The sequence below is a fragment of the Saccostrea cucullata genome, unplaced genomic scaffold (genome assembly GCF_032062105.1).
Source record: "Saccostrea cucullata isolate Sc308-1 unplaced genomic scaffold, CSIRO_AGI_Scuc_v1 ctg1249, whole genome shotgun sequence".
NCBI lineage: Eukaryota > Metazoa > Mollusca > Bivalvia > Ostreida > Ostreidae > Saccostrea > Saccostrea cuccullata.
This window is the reverse complement of record NW_026926547.1, coordinates 198,599-216,708: the sequence shown is the minus strand read 5'-3', so window position 1 is coordinate 216,708 and position 18,110 is coordinate 198,599. Positions and strand designations below refer to the sequence as shown.

Below are 18,110 nucleotides of genomic sequence, written 5' to 3'. Positions count from 1 at the left end.
ATATTACGACTTTGAATCCGTTCCCCCGTAAAAGAGGCTCCTTTTCGGATTACATGAAGAGACATATTACATGGTCTTGTATACAAATCCTGACAGATATTAGGCTTTCCTCTTTCCAAAGAAATGAGTCAACTCATATATGAAATTACGGTTGCGAAAATGCGAATTACCGGTATTTATTTGTGATTTATCAGTGATTTATCATTTTTATTTTACATGCATTCTTCTAGAAAATGTTCTTTTGAGTCAGCCCCTGTTCTGAGAGCTCTCAAAGCAAAGCAATACATACAAAACCGTACTTACTGTACAAATGGTGTTATATGAAAATTTTGATTGTTTTAATATATTGTTGGGAACTATCCTATTGTTTTATTAAAAGGAGAGTAAAAATACTCATATTGGACATGTTGAACGTGCCATTTATTTAAATTACATATTTCTATGGAAATAATTAAGTCTAACGTTAAACAAGTTCTTGTTTGCACACTCGAAAAGCAAACAATCAATCCTTGACCTGCCATGCAATACACTGTACAGGACTAGTGTAAAACCAAACCGAATTTCTTTACGTAAGTTATTATTTTATGATCCGTATCTGTCTGTTTGACAGTTCTGTTACATTAAAAAAGATCAATTACTGGGAATGTTAATAAAAAAAATATTTTCAGACGAATAAAATAAAAAGAATCACTTTTGTTTAAAAATCTTGCCTTTTCTTTTGACTGTTAATGTAGTTTAAAAGATATAAACGCATGTTTATACCTTTAAATTCTATATTTATCAATCTTTACTTAATATCACCGACAGAAGAAGGGTTACAAAATGGCGGTTAGTAAACAAAAATACTCAGTAGGATCTCCTCAGGAACATGTACAATTGTGTAAAAATCATGATTTACCTATTGATTTGGTATGTGAGGATTGTGATGAATTCATTTGTTCTTCATGTGCCAAAACGGACCACAATAAACATAACTGGATCACACTGGGTGTGGCTGCCAGTCAGAGGAGAAAAGGACTCTTGAAGTTTTTTAATAACATAAAGGAAGAGAAACTTGCAAATGTAGATGAGAGGATAGCAAAAAAGATGGCTGAAAATGAAAGAACATGTGAATCCCAGAGGAAAAATTTAAAGAAGCATTTTGATGAAATTATAGCAAAGCTTACAGATATCAGGGAACGCAAGGAAGAATCATTGAAAAACAATCTGCGTAAGAAAAACGAACAATTAACTGTTGAGAAATCCCGAATAAACAAGAAACAGAAACAAATAATTGAAATAATGAAATACATAGAGGAGAACAAAGGAACCATGTCTGATAAGAACTTAATAGAAAACCACAGGGACCTTGAAGACCTGTTAGCTTTAGACATAGATATAGGGAACAGTGACTATTCAGTCAGATATAAAGAAAATGTCATTAATGATGAGATCCTGGAATCACTGTTTGGTGATTGTTTTGATTTAGATAATATTTGTGCCACTGAAACAAATTCATTTCAATATGTAACAAGTAGTGAAGATGGTGTAGTTTTGTATTTGGAGACATTAAATGAAAACGAATGTTACGTGCATGATATGGAATCTGATAACGTTTATTTGGTAAACAAACAAGGCGAAAAAAAACAAGCTTTCGATATTAATGGACTAAATGTGAGAGACATGTCTATAACTAATAATGGTATTTTTTTCACAACAAAGGAGGGCAGTTCCATTCGTTGCCTTTCGTCATCAGGATCCATATCGACGATTTTAAGTACAGATGCAGTAAATGTAGAACCTGTAGGAATTTCTAATTCAGTGGACGGTGGGCTTCTTGTTTCTTTTATAGATTCTAGAAGGCATGATGTGTCAGAATCAGACTTTCGACGTTTGGTGAAACACTTGACATTGACCGGTGATATCATTCACGAGTATGAGTACGAGGAGGATGGTCATACCAGGCTGTTTACAGTTCCAGGAAGACTCTGTCAAAACAATAACACTGATATCTGTGTATTGAACAGAACAGATGAATATTCAGCTGAGGTTGTAATTTTATCTCTCTCTGGTCGTTTGCAATTCGTCTATCGTGGACAGAACCTGAAGGACTTCTTTCCACAAGACCTGGTATGTGACTCGGCCTGTAACATTCTTGTTACCGATCTGTGTAACAGTGTTATCCATTTATTGAGTCCGGAGGGGGAGTTTTTGAAATTCTTATTAACGGAAAAAGAAGTAACACATCCACTGACTTTATCTCTGTACAAGTCTGCTCTGTGGGTTGGAATTAATGAAGGACTTGTGAAAGTGTTTAATTATAAAAATTTGCCATGATATTTCGTCATTATGCATTGATCCCAAACTGCCATGTGCAGTTTCATGATAAATACTTTCTTTCTTTCATTGAGCGAAAGTGGAATTAAAATGAAATCTTGTTCGCAAAGCCTAAGGTGTTGGATTCATTTATAGTTGGAACAGTGACTAACTTCGAAGCAATGCATTTCATACTTGTATATCTTGACTTCTTTCATTATGAACGAACTATTGATATACATGAAATCTCAAACTAGAAAAAACTAATGAGGCTGCAGGTAACAAGATACCGGTACTTTGAAGACCGAACCAAGCGTATAACAAATATACTTCCTTCTAAACAAATATAGGGTTGTTTTTATTTGCTGGACTTAATAAAAATGTCAATTATTATACTTAAATGGAACTCCTGATGGTATACTTTTTAATTAATTATATTTGAATGTCTTAATGTCCATGTGCATGTTTTAATAGTGCTAGTGAAGGACTAGAGAAAAGATTTATGTTCATTTTAACTGACATTGATTCTTGTTCATATAATGAAGTTAATGTACAGTAATCAAGCCCAAAACAATTCAAACTACGAACAAAACAAATAAGGATCTCTCAAAGATCAGAAGTGGATCAGGTGCCATGGAAAATCATACCTGCCGTGTACGGATTGTGCTCCTCGTCATCAAACGAAAAATTAGTGGACAAATCGATATCAGTGTGTAAATAATGGCCTGACAATTTAGGGTTTTAAAAACGTTAGAGAATGTTTGACTTTATGATTATATTATTTTTCATCTGACAAGGTCATTGTATCAATCATAGGATTTGAGAAATGTTGACTCTAAATGAGAATATTGATGTCCTTCATATATATTTTATTTAAATAATAAAATGCTTTCTTTGTTAATACTGGAATGAACGGAAGCAGCTGTTGCAGAAAAAATACATAACCCGCGTAACCGGGTTATGTAAATTTTTTCTGCAATAGCTGCGACCGTTCATTCCAGTAATAACAAACAAAGAAAGACATTTTATTGTTTATATTTATATCTGTTTAAATAATCAATTAAAGTAGGATTAAAAAGATTAATTATTGTATTAATGATGCGAACGTCTTTATACGTTTCATTGATGGAACAGCCACTGATTAAGAAATCTGTACAGGCTACATTCCTACTGTAGTTTATGCAGTGATGAACGCAATGGGGTTTCTTAAAAAATAAAGGAGAAAATATTTAGTGGATGTAAATATTTTTCAGTGAATGCGTATTGGATAAAGTTTGATTTGTGCATGAATGTGTAAAGATGATTGATATGTACATTTTCATTTTTGTATGCATGTGATACCGATAATTATATATTTACCAGTTTGAGAAATACTTATATTGAGAGTTTTTGTTTTGCAACTGAAGTTTTGTTTAAGATCATTGAATAAAAAGTAAAATTCATAATTAACCTGGTAAAAAAAGTTACTTAAGTTTTTTTTTTCAATTTATTATGTGTGCAATATTAACATTCAACTGTTGTATTAAAACATCAAAAACAAACTTATGGAGAATCTTATTGACAATTTGTTCTCAGTACATGTATACTAATGTATAAAAACAAAACATTTGTATTAGATACAAAAACTAATAAAGCACTTAACCTATAGAGTCATGATTTCTATATATGCAACATTATCTTTTCTCTGACTATGGTATTAACTTAAAGTAGTTTGACATCATCCTCATAAAAGAGCTAAAACCTACAAAGGCTAACGCCCAGCAAGTCCAGCTGCTGCCATAGAGCAACATAGTAACATTTAGCGGCAACAAAAACACAACCAATGGTTCTGGTAGCAATACAGTAGATTTCCATAAGATGCCCAACAGCGCATAATAAATAGGAGTGCTGCCAAAAATGAAAAGAATTTCTAAAAAAGATCTCACAAATGTCCATGGATTTGAATGTCAGACATCACTGCGACAAACTGAAGACAGAATTAAAACTACTATTGAAATGACTTTCGTTGGTCTTGTATGGTTGCTTGCTACATGTCTTTTAATCCCAGAGGAAAAGAAGCATTTTGATGAAATTAAAGCAAAGCTTACAGATATCAGGGAACACAAGGAAGAATCATTAAAAAACAATCTGCGTAAGAAAAACGAACAATTAACTGTTGAGAAATCATGAGTAGACAAGAAACAGAAACAAATAATTGAAATAATGAAACACATGGAGGAAAACAAGAGAACCATGTCTGATAAGAATTTAATTAAAAAAGAAAAAAACATAGAGACCTGAAACATTTGCTTGGTGATTTAGACATTGGCATTGGGAACAGTGACTATTCATTGAGATGTAAAGAAAACGTCATATTAATGATGAGATCCTGGAATCACTCTTTGCTGAATGTTTTGATTTAGATAATATTTGTGCTAATGAAACAGATTATTTAAGGAATGAAGCTAATTTCAACTTATGTTATCCGATATAACATAACTTGGGGCAGTTTACGCTTTATAAACCGCGAAGCGGTTTATAAGAAAGCGTAAACTGCCCCAAGTTTTGTTATATCGGATAACATAAGTTGAAATTAGCTTCATTCCTTTAATTTCAGTGTAGACAATGAGACAATATTTCCTCCGGAAAAAGGCTTCAAATTGAGCAATATTTTAAAAGTAACGTCAAGCGGAGTAATACGTTTTTGACGTAACTCATTGTGACGTAGGCAAGTTATGTTATACAAAATGTTATATGTTCCTCTGAATGATTCAGCCAATGAAATTGCTTGGTACAAGTGAAATTAAATAATTTCAGTATGTCACATGTAGTGAAGATGTAATTTTGTATGTAGAGACATTATATGAAAACGAATGTTACGTGTACGATATGGAATCTGATAAAGTTGATTTGGTAAACAAACAGGGTAAAAAAAGAAACAAACATTCAATATAAGAGATATGTGTATAACTAATAATGGTATTTATTACACGACAACAGAAGACAAATTAATCCATTGCCTTTCTCCATCAGGATCCATATCAACAGTTTGGTGTACAGGTAAACTAGATCATTTACCTTTAGGAATCTGTAATTCAGTTGACGGTGGGATTCTTGTTTCTTTGAGAGATTCTAGAATCACACAGTCGACGCTTAGTAAAACACTTGACATTGACCGTTGACATCATTCACGAGTATGAGTACCAGGAGGACGGTCAAAGCAGACTGTTTACATTACCAGTCAGACTCTGTCAGAACAATATCAGAGTGTTGTGAACATAACAAGCAACGATGCAGGTGAGGTTGTGATTGTATCTGTCTCTGGTCGTTTGCGATCTGTCTATCATGGGCAGAACCTGAAAGAGGACTTTTTACCAGTTGACATTGTGTGTGATTCCACCTGTAACATTCTTGTTATTGATGCAAAAAACAGTCTTATCCACTTGTTGAGTCCGGAAAGGTAGTTTTTAAAATTCTTATTGACAGAAAAAGAAGTAACACTCCCATTTGCATTATCTCTGTATAAGACTGTACTGTGGGTGGGAAATATTGAAGGACTTACATGTATGAAGTATTTAAGCATAAAAGTTTGCCGTGATATTTATCAAGATCCCGTTGATCCCAAGCTGCCATGTTCAGCAGTATTTCCTTATTACAATGACTACTTTCTCTTCTTCATTGACGATAGTGGAATAAATTTGAAATCTTGTTCGCAAATGGAAAAAAAGTTGGATTTACAAATAGTTGGAACATTGACTTCAAAGCAATATATTTTAAACTTAATGTATTTTTTGACTTAAACAACAAACATGAAATCTCAAACTTAAAAAAAATGCAATTAATCTGCAAGTAATACCAGTAATTCCTGGGAACTACCAGTATTTCCAACTGTTCTATTTCCCACTTTTTTGCCATAGTCTGATAGTTATTGCATATAAACTTCTTTTTGAAAAACTTTCAGTTTTAAACATGAAAAATATTTGAAGACATTTTCTTTGAAACTTAATTCATTTCATAGTATGACAATAAAGAACTATTGTCTAGCTTTGATGCCTTTATCATTTCGACACTGTTTAAGAGAATGGAGATACAACTGTGTTGTCCTAAGTTTACAAAATACACAAATAAAGAAAAAAATTAGTCAATAAAACTCAAAATTAACACCTCATGAATTCATGTGTCTAAGTTTCTTCATATTCAACAATTATATTCAAACACTTAATATGGAGAATTTTATTGACAATTTACTGTCAGTACCTGTATACTAATGTATAAAACAAAATATTTGTATCAGATACAAAAACTAATAAAGCACTAAACTTATTTTTGTCTATATCTATATTTTTGATGTAACGTTATCTTTTCTCTGAGTATGGTATTAACTTAAAGTGGTTTGACATCATCCACACAGAAGAGCTAATGCCTACAAAGGCTAACACCCAGCAAGTCCAACTGCTGCCATATAGCAACATAGCAGCATTCAGCGGCAACAAAAACACAACCACTGGTTCTGGTAGCAACACAACAGATTTCCATAAGATGCCCCACAGCACATAATAAATAGGAGTGCTGCCAAGAATTAAAAGAATTTCTAAGAATGATCTCACAAATGTCCACGAGTTTGAATGCCAGACATCACTGCGACACATTGAAGACAGAATTAAAACAGCTATTGACATGATTTTCGTTGGTGTTGTTTGGTTGCTGTCTTTGAGGTTGTGAATGATTTTCATGTCTTTTTGTAAACATATTAGAATCACACTTGCTCCACAACACTGAAAAAGATGGATTATAAATAGGGGTAATTATTATAAAATATTGCTTTTGATATATAAAAAAAATTTGAATTCAATTAAAAATTCATTCACAGAATATCAGAATATCTGGAACAAGATATGATTTACTGTACTTTTATCCATTACAAGCAATTGATAGAATAGTGCAAATCCATAACATCATTTCTTTTTAGTTACTGAATAAAGGGACAAAACTACAGGTTAAGTTCTAATTGTAGAAAAAAATAAAGCAATCAGCAACAATACTAGATATTAATTCCCTTATAGAAAAAAATGAAGTAAAATTCTTGCCAAAAAAAAAACATTTCTGGGAATAAACTATGACCATTAACATGCTGCATGAACTTAGAATTAGAGATTATTTAAACAGGACTGGTAATTGGTACAAACTGTGGGACTTACCCATATATCATAAAGTAACCCTGTGGCGGGCCCCAGTAAGCACAGGAACAGGAAGGAAGTGATGGTTGTTATATTGCCAACCAGTGGTAGATAAGGAATCTCCTTGTCATCCTTCTCATGTAGAGGGATGTACTCTGAATTCTGAATCAAAATTGATACAATGAGATATATCTTAAAATTTTTATAATTATTTAGCTTGGTAAAATTATTTTCCAAAGAAATCTTTTCCAGTTTAATTCTTTCATATTTCCAAATTTCCCCTTTTTCGAATTAAGGTTATGAAATTCAAATTATCTTCTGTTAATCTGAATTGCATTAAAACATGAGTATGGAAAAAATAACTGCAAGTATGTAAGAAATTAAACCTAGATTTATGAAGAACTAAATCATATTTCCAGAATTTCACTTCATTAATATAATTATATATTTCCCAATGCAAAAGAACTTACCCTAGAAACAACTACTTTGGTACATATACAAATGACAAGGTTTGCTGCAAGGAATAATTTCCAAGATGGCAGAGTCAAGATGGGTTGTTTGCGTTCCTTGGTAACCAAGTCAACAATTAAGGATAGGACACCAAGTAAAACTACCAGCATGCATCTGCAAAAAAAAATATTAAATAATTGGCATACAGTGTTCAATTTTCTGTCATTCTGTTCAAAGGTATGCCTTATCATCTGAATATTTATAAAACTTATTTCAAATTGAACATATTGTAATACCTGTACATGTATAGGAAAAGGAAATATAAAGTATATATTGTTTAAGATTTTAATCAGAATCTTCAAATGTGCATCCAATTCCAAATATTTATCCATTCTGATCAGCTATATTTATTTTTAATGCAAACTTAATCTTAGAATATTCCTTATACTTACACTGCTAGAACATTTTTCTCAAACTTGTGGCCAAGATGCTCTGATTTTGAGAATGCAAAGAGAGCACAAACAAGACACATGGAAACAAGTCCGAATAAGATGAGATTAAAAATTGGTGCCTGGTCCTCAGGATACAACTGAAAGGATGAAAGAAAGTCATCTCTGACAAATCATTCCACAAAACTTTGAGTAAGAAAAAGGTTTTTATAACTAAAAGGAACAAGTTGTAGAACAATGTGTACAAGAAAAAAAAAATTCAAGTGATTGCAGTAATTATGAAACAATGCTTGACTTCTCATATTTCATGAATAACCTGAAATGTACAATTTTTAAAACACAGAGATAATGTATTTCCTTTCATAAATTTCTAGGCTACCCTTAGAAGGTTGCATTTTAATGTAAATGTAAAGAGATCATGCATTTCCCAGGGTATAAAAAGATGATTTTCATTTGGAGTCTTGTATTTGATTTTGAGTATCACAACATATTAGTAGAGAAATTCTTACATAGAGAGCGGCCCTGAGTCCGGGGGTGATCCCCACCAGTACTGAGGCTACCACTATGTGGGGGAATGTCCTGATGGTGTCTGCATACATAATGACAATCATACTCATGATGCTGATCACCTCACATAACTGAAATACTCCATTCCTGGAAAAGAGATAAATGTTTCACTTCCATTTTCTGTAATACTCCAAGAGTTAAAGCAAGTTTTTTGTTGTCAATTTCCTGTGTTACTCAACCAGTTTTATGATTAAGTTTCCATCAAATTCAACAATAAGTTTACTACTGACAAAATAAGTGAGATGTTTTTTTTAAATGAATTTCTGTCTACTGTAAACTGTAAATTTAAACCTTTTTTGTTCCAAATTTTCATTAAATACACTGCACTATGGATAAAACTACAGATAAATAGTTCAAGGAGACTTAAATTCATGAGCTAAGACCCACATCAACATTTCTAACATTGAAAATTCATAAAATCTATAGAAATCTAAATAATATTGATCCCACACAAAATACAATGATTCAATTATTTTAATAAAACACGATTATACAAATGCATGTACATACGCTGTCAATGATATATCTGGCTGAAACATGATGACGATCACTCCGGTAACCACTCCCAGAATTCCAAGCTGCTTGACCTTGACCTCAGACGGAAGGTGAAGGACACAGGTGGCTATGATCAACATGCCACAAATGATGAAACATATTCCTACAATTATATATATACATGTAAGTCTTAAAATCTTCATAAAATCTCTCTGTTCAAACATGTAAATCAATACAAAAATTTTTTTATTGTGAAGCTGATTTCTGTAAAAAGAGAAAATACATTAAGATTTGTTTTAAATATTTCTGATGGTAATAGAATTGTTAGAGAAAAATGTTTCCTTAGGTTTAGAATGTCTTGAAGGCCTCATCTGTTTTTCTTTTTTACACTAAACAATTCTTGCTTTCACCAAGCAAGTACGGAATTGTATTAATTCTGAACAAACATTACATATTAGAAAAAAGATAATTAATTATATTTCATAAGAAGAGCAGGGAATCACAAATAAGTGCAGTAGTATGATCTCACACAAAGAAACAAAAAAAATAATAGTAAATTAGTACTGGTATATTCATTACATTTGTAGTTTATATTTCCTCAAAGACAATTCTAATAAAATTAATCATGGTATAAATATAAAAATAAATTATCCTGCACTTAAAAAGAACTTTGAATTAAAAAAAAAAACGTCAAGAAATGGATAAAAAGCAGAGGACTCAAGACATTGACAGATATTATTGAAAAGATTGTCTAGTTAATTAACCAGATGTTCATGTAAATTTCACCCCACAGAAAATGCCTTACCCATAGCATCAGCAGCACTGGCCTGTACTTTGAACAGATAGGATCCAAGGATGAACAGTACTGGGTTAGCATTCAGTAAAACAGATACACACATCAGAGTCACATTGATGGCCAGCTGAAATAAACGATATAAACATTACTAATACAGATTATAAACTTCATAATGTTTACTTCTGTCAAGTATTAAGTTGAAAAAGAAATGTTTTTTTTTCTTTCTGTTTCATGCAGTGCATTGTTGTTTTCATTGGTATTGCTTAGCTAGTTTTTTTTCAGATTAATTTTTTTAAATAGTTATCATAAATGTACATGTTTATCAATAAATTGTGCACTGTACTTTCATAAAAACACGATAAAGCATTCACATTTTGTAATCCATTGTACATCCAAGCTTTTGTCTTCTTCTGGATTATTTCATGTGCAAATCATTTGCTTATTTTTTGCCAATGAATCAAAGAAAAAAGAATTTAAGCTTAGCATGCATAATGGATGGCTGACTAGAAACTACCCATAAAAGCCCACATGTAAACTAACATGATAAAGATCACGTACATCAAGCTTCTCAGTCTTCTGATTTAAGACAAACCTGTTTCTTGGGGATGTCCACGGGAACTTCCATGACCAACATCTTGATCATCATGAAGATGAAGAAGAACATGGTCAGAATACTGGAGTAGGGAAGATCCCGGGCCTCCTTAGTGAAGATCACCATGGCAACCAGTACTGACTTAGTGACATGGGCAGACATACAGGCACAAGTCAAACTGACTGGAAGTCTTCTTGCAATTTGTAATCTACAATGCATTTATAATTCATATAATCATTTTCAACTTTCTCTTTTTATTTTACCTAAATAAATATGGTACTCAGGAAAATTCTTAGATACTAAATGGAAAACAATACTTGTATACAGTATTTAACTTGTTTCTAGAGAAGTCTTGGGAAGATAAAGATTTAGATCATTTAAAATGATTTATGTACATGCAAGAGTGTCATACTTTAATACAGGGGAAAACTATACCTTCCTCATAAAAGATCTTTCCTTATATCAAAGCTCATTACAAGCATGTTTTACTATAATTAATGTACCGATGGTTGGATAGCTTTTAGCAATATTCAATTAAAAAAACAGCCTGGTCTAGAAACTTTCTATTTACCTTTGTAGGGTATATGAGGCAGCAATTCCAGTGATCATAAACAGAGGCCAGTTATACAGGCCGGAGTCAAACAGGATCACCTCACACTTAATAAACACTGAAAAACAGTAAAACATATACAAATAAAGTATAATCCAAAGAAAAGGGGGGAAAATGTTCCTACTGGCTTTTCCAAACAATGACCTTCTTTGTACTTATTCCTTTAAAAAAATCTTTATTTCAAAATGAGTTTTCTTCATTTCTATTCTGACTGTGTCTCCTCAGTCCCAAACAAGAACTAAGATTCTTTTCTTTTTGACCATATTGGTTGTTTTAATATTAGAAAATCTCTTGCAAGCATTTGACTAGTAAAGAAGTATACATTTTACTCTCATTGAGCTATAACCACCACCTACCAATGGTCTGTAACACCACTAGGAGACTGAAGGCTGCCTGGGATCCGTGAGAAGAGAGATGTACAGCCGTCAGACACAGCACAGAGTTAGCTATCATCAGACAGAATATCAGCTTCAGCGATATCCCGAACATAAAGGTATAGGTAACATAGAGTTAAGGAGACATACATGAAGCTTATAAAGGTAAAAGAATTTTTTTTTCAAAACCCGAGGAGTCTAGAGTTATGTTAAGTTTTTGCAAATACCCTTTATTAAGTTTATTTGCAAAACATATATACATTTGTGTATACTTAACACAATTAACTAACGATATAATATAATATAAACATGTCTGGATTTGGTGTAACCTGACATTTTGTCTATTACAATGAAAACTTTTAGTTACTTTAGATAAAGTCAATTGTATACACTGTGCTTTACCAATTTTTTTTTTCATGGAATCAGTGGTGTCCATATTAGACAAGTTTTGTTGTATTTGCACATTGTATGTTATTCTATACATAACCTTATATTGAGAAATGTCCATCAAATGTGTACCATGTACTGTTGATTCCTTATTTTTATGAGTACTTATCATCATGAAAGAGATCTTCAATGTCAAATCGCAAGAATGATAATTTTCAACTGGACCGTTGATCAAGAGATTTAGCATCGATTTCAGCACCATAAAAATAAAGGTGAGAAATCTTAGATAGCGTGCGGTACTTCTCGTAAAATTATGCAATAATTCATTCCATGCATATATTTAGGAATCTACATTATGTGTATGGTATACACTGTTTGTAAGAAATTGTATAAAGGATATGATAATTTCCATGGCAATTTAATTGCCCACACCAGAGACAAAATCACAGCTACCACAAAGAACACTGTGGAGACGAACTGTAAAAGAAATAAAAGACACTGTAGTTAAACCGCTATTTCTTGTGAATAAACATGATAAAATGACTCATTGGCACAAACAAGTACCAAAAATTATTGTTCAAAATTCCATGACATTGACGAAAACTACCTCTTTTAGAGGAGATTTCAAAGGCAATGCAAAAACTTTATGTTTCAGTCTACATTTAATAATTAACTCTTGATATTTTTTGCTACAAACCTTGAGTTTCTTATAACTAAGCAGTGTTCCATATACAGCATACACTCCCACAGCAAATGGCAGCCATGACAGGAAGTGTGATGTCACGCCCAGCTCTAGGAACACTGGGTAAGACAGGAAGGCTGCCACACCCCCACACAGACTGCGTAACTGGATCACCAGGCTGTACTGGAAACCTGTTTTAATAAATGTATGGAAAATTGAAGAGAAGTGTACTTTTATCTATGCCTCTGTTTAAATGCGGAAATCATGAGAAGAAAAATATCACATAACAGACTCTAATCATATTTTCAAAAGGATAATCATGGCCTACACATAAATATGACTGTCTCCTTATTGCAAAGTATTTAATATTTGCACAGCAATCATGTCAAGATTTAATCATAATTTCATGTGTGAAAAATTACATAAATTTACTTCAAATTTAAAACTGGATGAGAATATCATATATTTGTCTCTTACACTCTTGCAAACAAGATTGCAAAGTGTTTAAAGAAATTCAGAATTCTGTTTGAAGCAGACTGTATCTTAAGGTTTCTTTTCTGTGGAAAAGTATAGTGTCTGATGAAAAATGATGATTATATCTTCATACCTACAACTTCCACAATGTGTCTTATACTCATCAAAGTCATCAGAAACACGGCCAAACACAACAGGAACAGTAACTCACACTGGAATTTAATAAAAAAAATAGATCATGAGTCTACATATGCAAATAAAGTTTAGGATGCATCATATGAACTCTATTGTCTATCACATCAACCTTTTGTGTGTATGTCTGGCCTTTTAAGTGCCACATTAAAACCATTTGTAATTTGTTGTTTTTTTGTGATGTAATCTAAAGGACAATCACATATACATGAAGGCTTTTTGATACTGTGACAAAAGTCACACAGGTTTACATATATAAAAATTGAAAAAAGTTCATCTCAGAATTACTGGTACTTATATTACGTACAAAGAATCCGAAGTGAAAAACTCCGTGAAACCCTCTCTGATACAGAGCAATGAGAATCTGAAGAAAAACAGGAAGTAAACAAAATCCTGTTGCCATGGCAGCAATGAGTCTGTTGTTAAGGATATTGACATCCTCCTTGTGATCCTTCAGGTTCAGTTTGAAGGAGGAGGTGGTTGGTGTCATGAAGACTTGAAATAAAACAAACCTGAAAATATAGATAAAAGCAGTAGAAAGATCTTCAAATTATGCAGAAAGATTATTTTGCGTACATGCATGGAATTCCTTGTTTTTAAAAGTTTTTTTTTTTAATCCGATTCAAATTGTAGACTTTTGATATTTTTAAAGTTGAATTTCTGTATCCCAAACACTGATCTGTTCAAAACCATGGAAATGTTGAATTGATTTTGAAGTCTCAACCATTTATTCTTTAAGTATTTCACCCTCAGTATCTCGAATCCTCGGATATTTTGAAATTTTTTCTTAGCCTCATTGAGTTCGAAATAACAAGGTTTAATAACTGTATTTTTAAATGTCTTTGTCGGATATATACATGTAACTACAGATGAGGTAATAACCTTAACTTATTTCCATATAAATCAATTTTCTCAGAATGTGAGATAACTTCTATGCTTTCATGTGTGCAGTAACTTACCCTATAAAAAGTAAAATAAATGGCACATATACAAGAGGAACAAAAGTGGCAATGGCCCAGGTAGTCAGACAGGCTGACAGTGCAGGATATCCCGAGAAAAGTAATGCCTCCATAAACTAAAAGTAGAAATTTACATGAATATTCAGTTAGACAAAAATATATCAAACATCGTACAAATCAATCCATTCTAAAGATAACATCAGATTTAAGCTAATGTACAATCCGTCAGATTGAACATTCTGATGCATCTCACATACAATCACATTTGATTTCCTCTAAAGTTACATTAACTGGAACCTAAATTCCATAAAACATGCTTATAGTCAAGTACCTGAGAAAAACAATTTTGATTCATTATAAACAAAATTTGTCATATGCATGAATCAAAATATACATGTATAATAGGGCTGCCACGAATCAGAAAATTTTCGAATCGATTCGGTTCAAACAAAAACCTCGATTTTCGAATAATTTCGGTTCGATTATAAGAAATAGATCTCTTTTAATTTTTTGTATAAAATCTGCAATCTTTTATCATCACAATTATAAAACATTCTTTAATAAATAATGATTCATACTGTTCTAAGGTTTATTAAGATAAAATGGAATGTAAAGCCAAGAAAACAAAGAAAATACCTAATGTTCTAATTACAAAGTATGACCCAGAGAATTCAAATGTCTGAAATCCAAATTATAAAAAATGCTGGTCATGGGTTTTAAAAGATGAAACATGCGAACAAATCTTTAAAAGTAACCAATGATTTCATATTAATTATTATGCTAAACATAAAAGTATTGGTGATTTGCTTAGAACGGCTGTTTGGCCACAATAGAAAGGGTAAGATCTCTGCTGTGTTTTTAAATTTTAAATTTTTGATTCACCAATACGATATCAAACCACCTAACCACATAACGGTCATTAACAAGAATGTCAATAATTATTTCACATTCAAAACGATCTCAATATTAAAAAGAAATAAGGAAATTCGCAGCACCGTGTCGGTTCCTCTAAATTTAGAATTACGTGACTGAGCGGTGTTGCCTTTTAGTAAATCTATTTATCCTCTGTGCCATCTTTCTGTCGAAATTGGAACTTGGAAGTAGTCCCCCGTCGACTTCTTCGCGGCCATTTTCATGTTTTTGTTAATGTTAACATGATTTGTCACCATTTCTTCCGATTAACCAATCGGAATGCGCGTAACAACAGCAAATGTTAGTATGAAAAAATCAAACCTGAATCGAATCGAAGTCCCGGAAAAACGTACCGAATCGAACCGAAAGATTGTGAATCGCGGTTAACCGATATTTCGGTTAATCGTGGCAGCCCTAATGTATCACAACATGCATAAAGAACTTCTAAAAAGTTTAAGATTGAAAATATTTTCAACCAACTTCACCATATTTTACATTTTGTTTTGACTAAGTGCCAGTTCATATAATTGCAAATTTATTATCAACTCCCATGCTTAAAATCACCAATTTTTTATACATTAGAATATATGCAGAATTTTAAAACTTCTTACCACACACATTTCTGGCTCCTGTTTCCTAAAGATGATCATCTGTAGTAAGGCCCATCCACCCGTTAACAGTATAAAGGAATTCATCATAACCATCAAAGCAATATTCACCACTGACACCCTGTAAAAGCGCAAAATATAATGAATTTAAATTCATAATAATGCAGTAGACTTATTGAACTTTCATCATGTCTAAGACCTGGGATATAAACTTAACACGCAGTTATAAAAAATAGTTTAATATAAAAAGTTCATTATAAAAAAATATCTTACCAAACAAGGGGAAAAGTAAAGTACAGAATGGTCATATGACATGGAATAAATACAAAGGTAAAAATCATCACCGTCCTACAAAAGAAACACACTACAGTCAAATCTTACTACAGGTATCTAGAACTTAGCAGTACTGACAAGTGACAAAAAAATCTTTAAAGTATGAGTATGAGATATCAGAGTTGATATTCTTCTTTATTATATACCTAACGTGTATCACTCAGTTTTACTGTAGAATTAACGGAATCACGTGACATCGTGATCCGACTTTCCGGATCACCACACTGTGGTTTTCTGAATCCATATCACCATTCTCTGAAACTGATGACGTAGTACGCAAAAACATGACATTATTTTTCTTGCGCGTTGAAAAGTCCATCGTTATTACCCTTTGTTTATGGATAAATATTATACAATTGATCTCTAAAGTTTTATTTTGCTATATTTAGCTAGTTTATAAGGGGGATAATAATATATATCTCCAACACATCTAGGACACTTAAAAAATCAAAGTCATCTTTTACAAGATCAGAAATTAATGTATCTTTGTTTGAGATCACCAAAAGAAAACAGTATGGTAAATGTAAGCACAAAATGCCCACTTTTAATACAGAGCACTGTGTCATAAATTACTTTTGGGACTAGATCGAGTGATGGCTTTTAAAGTTGGTATCAGATATCAGTGAGACTTACCTTTGATTTTTGCTCCCTGTGTCTATCACTAAAGTCAGAATTACCCCCACTGAAACCAGCAACAGTAGCCTAAATACATAAACAACAAAAGTTAGTCATTTGCATACTTTTAGTGGCCCAAATAGACTTGCTCCAGTCTCTAGTGTTTTAGTGCTCTTTTAAATAATTTTTGATCATGTTAAATAGAGAGCAGAGGAAACATAATATGACACTGTCCAAAAAAATTTGTGAAAAAAAAAAATAGATCAAGACTTCAGCCAGTCTTTATGTAATCGAAATAGAACATGCAAATATCTAAACTCAAGCGACAACCCCATCACATTTCTTAGAGGAATTAACTTTTAAACAAAATACACAAGGGTTTCCCCTTACGGTTCTCCACAAATGGCCAGTATGATGAGAAAACAGGGGAGAGCAGCCAGGGCCACCTTCCTGTTGTGTCTGAAAGGCCCAGGGTCAACCAACTTCCTAATCCTCCGTGACAGCTCCACAGAACTGAGGGGCTCCTCTAACTCCTCTTCTTCCCCCTCCTCTTCCTCCCCCTCCTCCTCACCATCCTCTTCACTTGTCTCCTCAGCCCCTCCCAGGTCAACAGGGGTCAGATTGTCCACATTGGCTTGGTAGGGGTTTCTCTGGTAGACTTCACTGTTCATTTTTTTATTCTGAAGACTCTGCTGAAAAAAATCAAATAAAGGAATTTTTATAGTGCACAAGTTCTATGTATTCTTAGCTTGTGATTAATCCTAAATCATAAAAATATACTTTTAACAAATGCTTAATGTGGGTACAGTGAAAATGGTAATTTTGCAGAGACTCATTCCGAATTTTCTCAAACCATTTTATGCATAGAAACTTTAATTTCAGTCCTGATTGTTATTTTACACTATATTAATCTCTTTGTTTAATACTACATAACTTACCTATATATACACTAAATAAGCTGCTTCAAAAACACAAATGCGGGAACTTAATTTGAAGAATGAAAAATATTTGGATGTAAAATTCTCATTTCGTTTACAAATGCTTCCAGTTTTTGTCTCATAAATTACTTTCGTAAAATCTTGAAGTAAGGCTAGCTCAACCGCACGCTCGAATCTGAGGAAACCCCCATACATGACGTCAATTGACGCACCAGCAGAGGAAATC

At 32.6% G+C, this 18,110-nt stretch overlaps 1 protein-coding gene across 1 annotated transcript; it reads right to left on the bottom strand.

Annotated features, from left to right (window-relative positions):
• Nucleotides 1–6,327: 6,327 nt before the first annotated feature.
• On the bottom strand, nucleotides 6,328–17,910 carry LOC134271995 (uncharacterized). The gene is made up of 20 exons (XM_062754228.1): nucleotides 17,885–17,910; nucleotides 17,337–17,633; nucleotides 16,965–17,033; nucleotides 16,272–16,346; nucleotides 16,002–16,119; nucleotides 14,479–14,594; nucleotides 13,827–14,031; nucleotides 13,461–13,539; nucleotides 12,869–13,044; nucleotides 12,573–12,648; nucleotides 11,767–11,910; nucleotides 11,372–11,468; nucleotides 10,801–11,008; nucleotides 10,218–10,332; nucleotides 9,428–9,575; nucleotides 8,860–9,004; nucleotides 8,354–8,490; nucleotides 7,922–8,075; nucleotides 7,473–7,613; nucleotides 6,328–7,049 (listed from the first exon to the last, which is right to left on the bottom strand). The coding sequence occupies exons 2-20, from the start codon at nucleotides 17,615–17,617 to the stop codon at nucleotides 6,630–6,632; spliced, it is 2,904 nt and encodes a 967-aa protein (XP_062610212.1). The 5' UTR covers nucleotides 17,618–17,633; nucleotides 17,885–17,910; the 3' UTR covers nucleotides 6,328–6,629.
• Nucleotides 17,911–18,110: the final 200 nt, after the last annotated feature.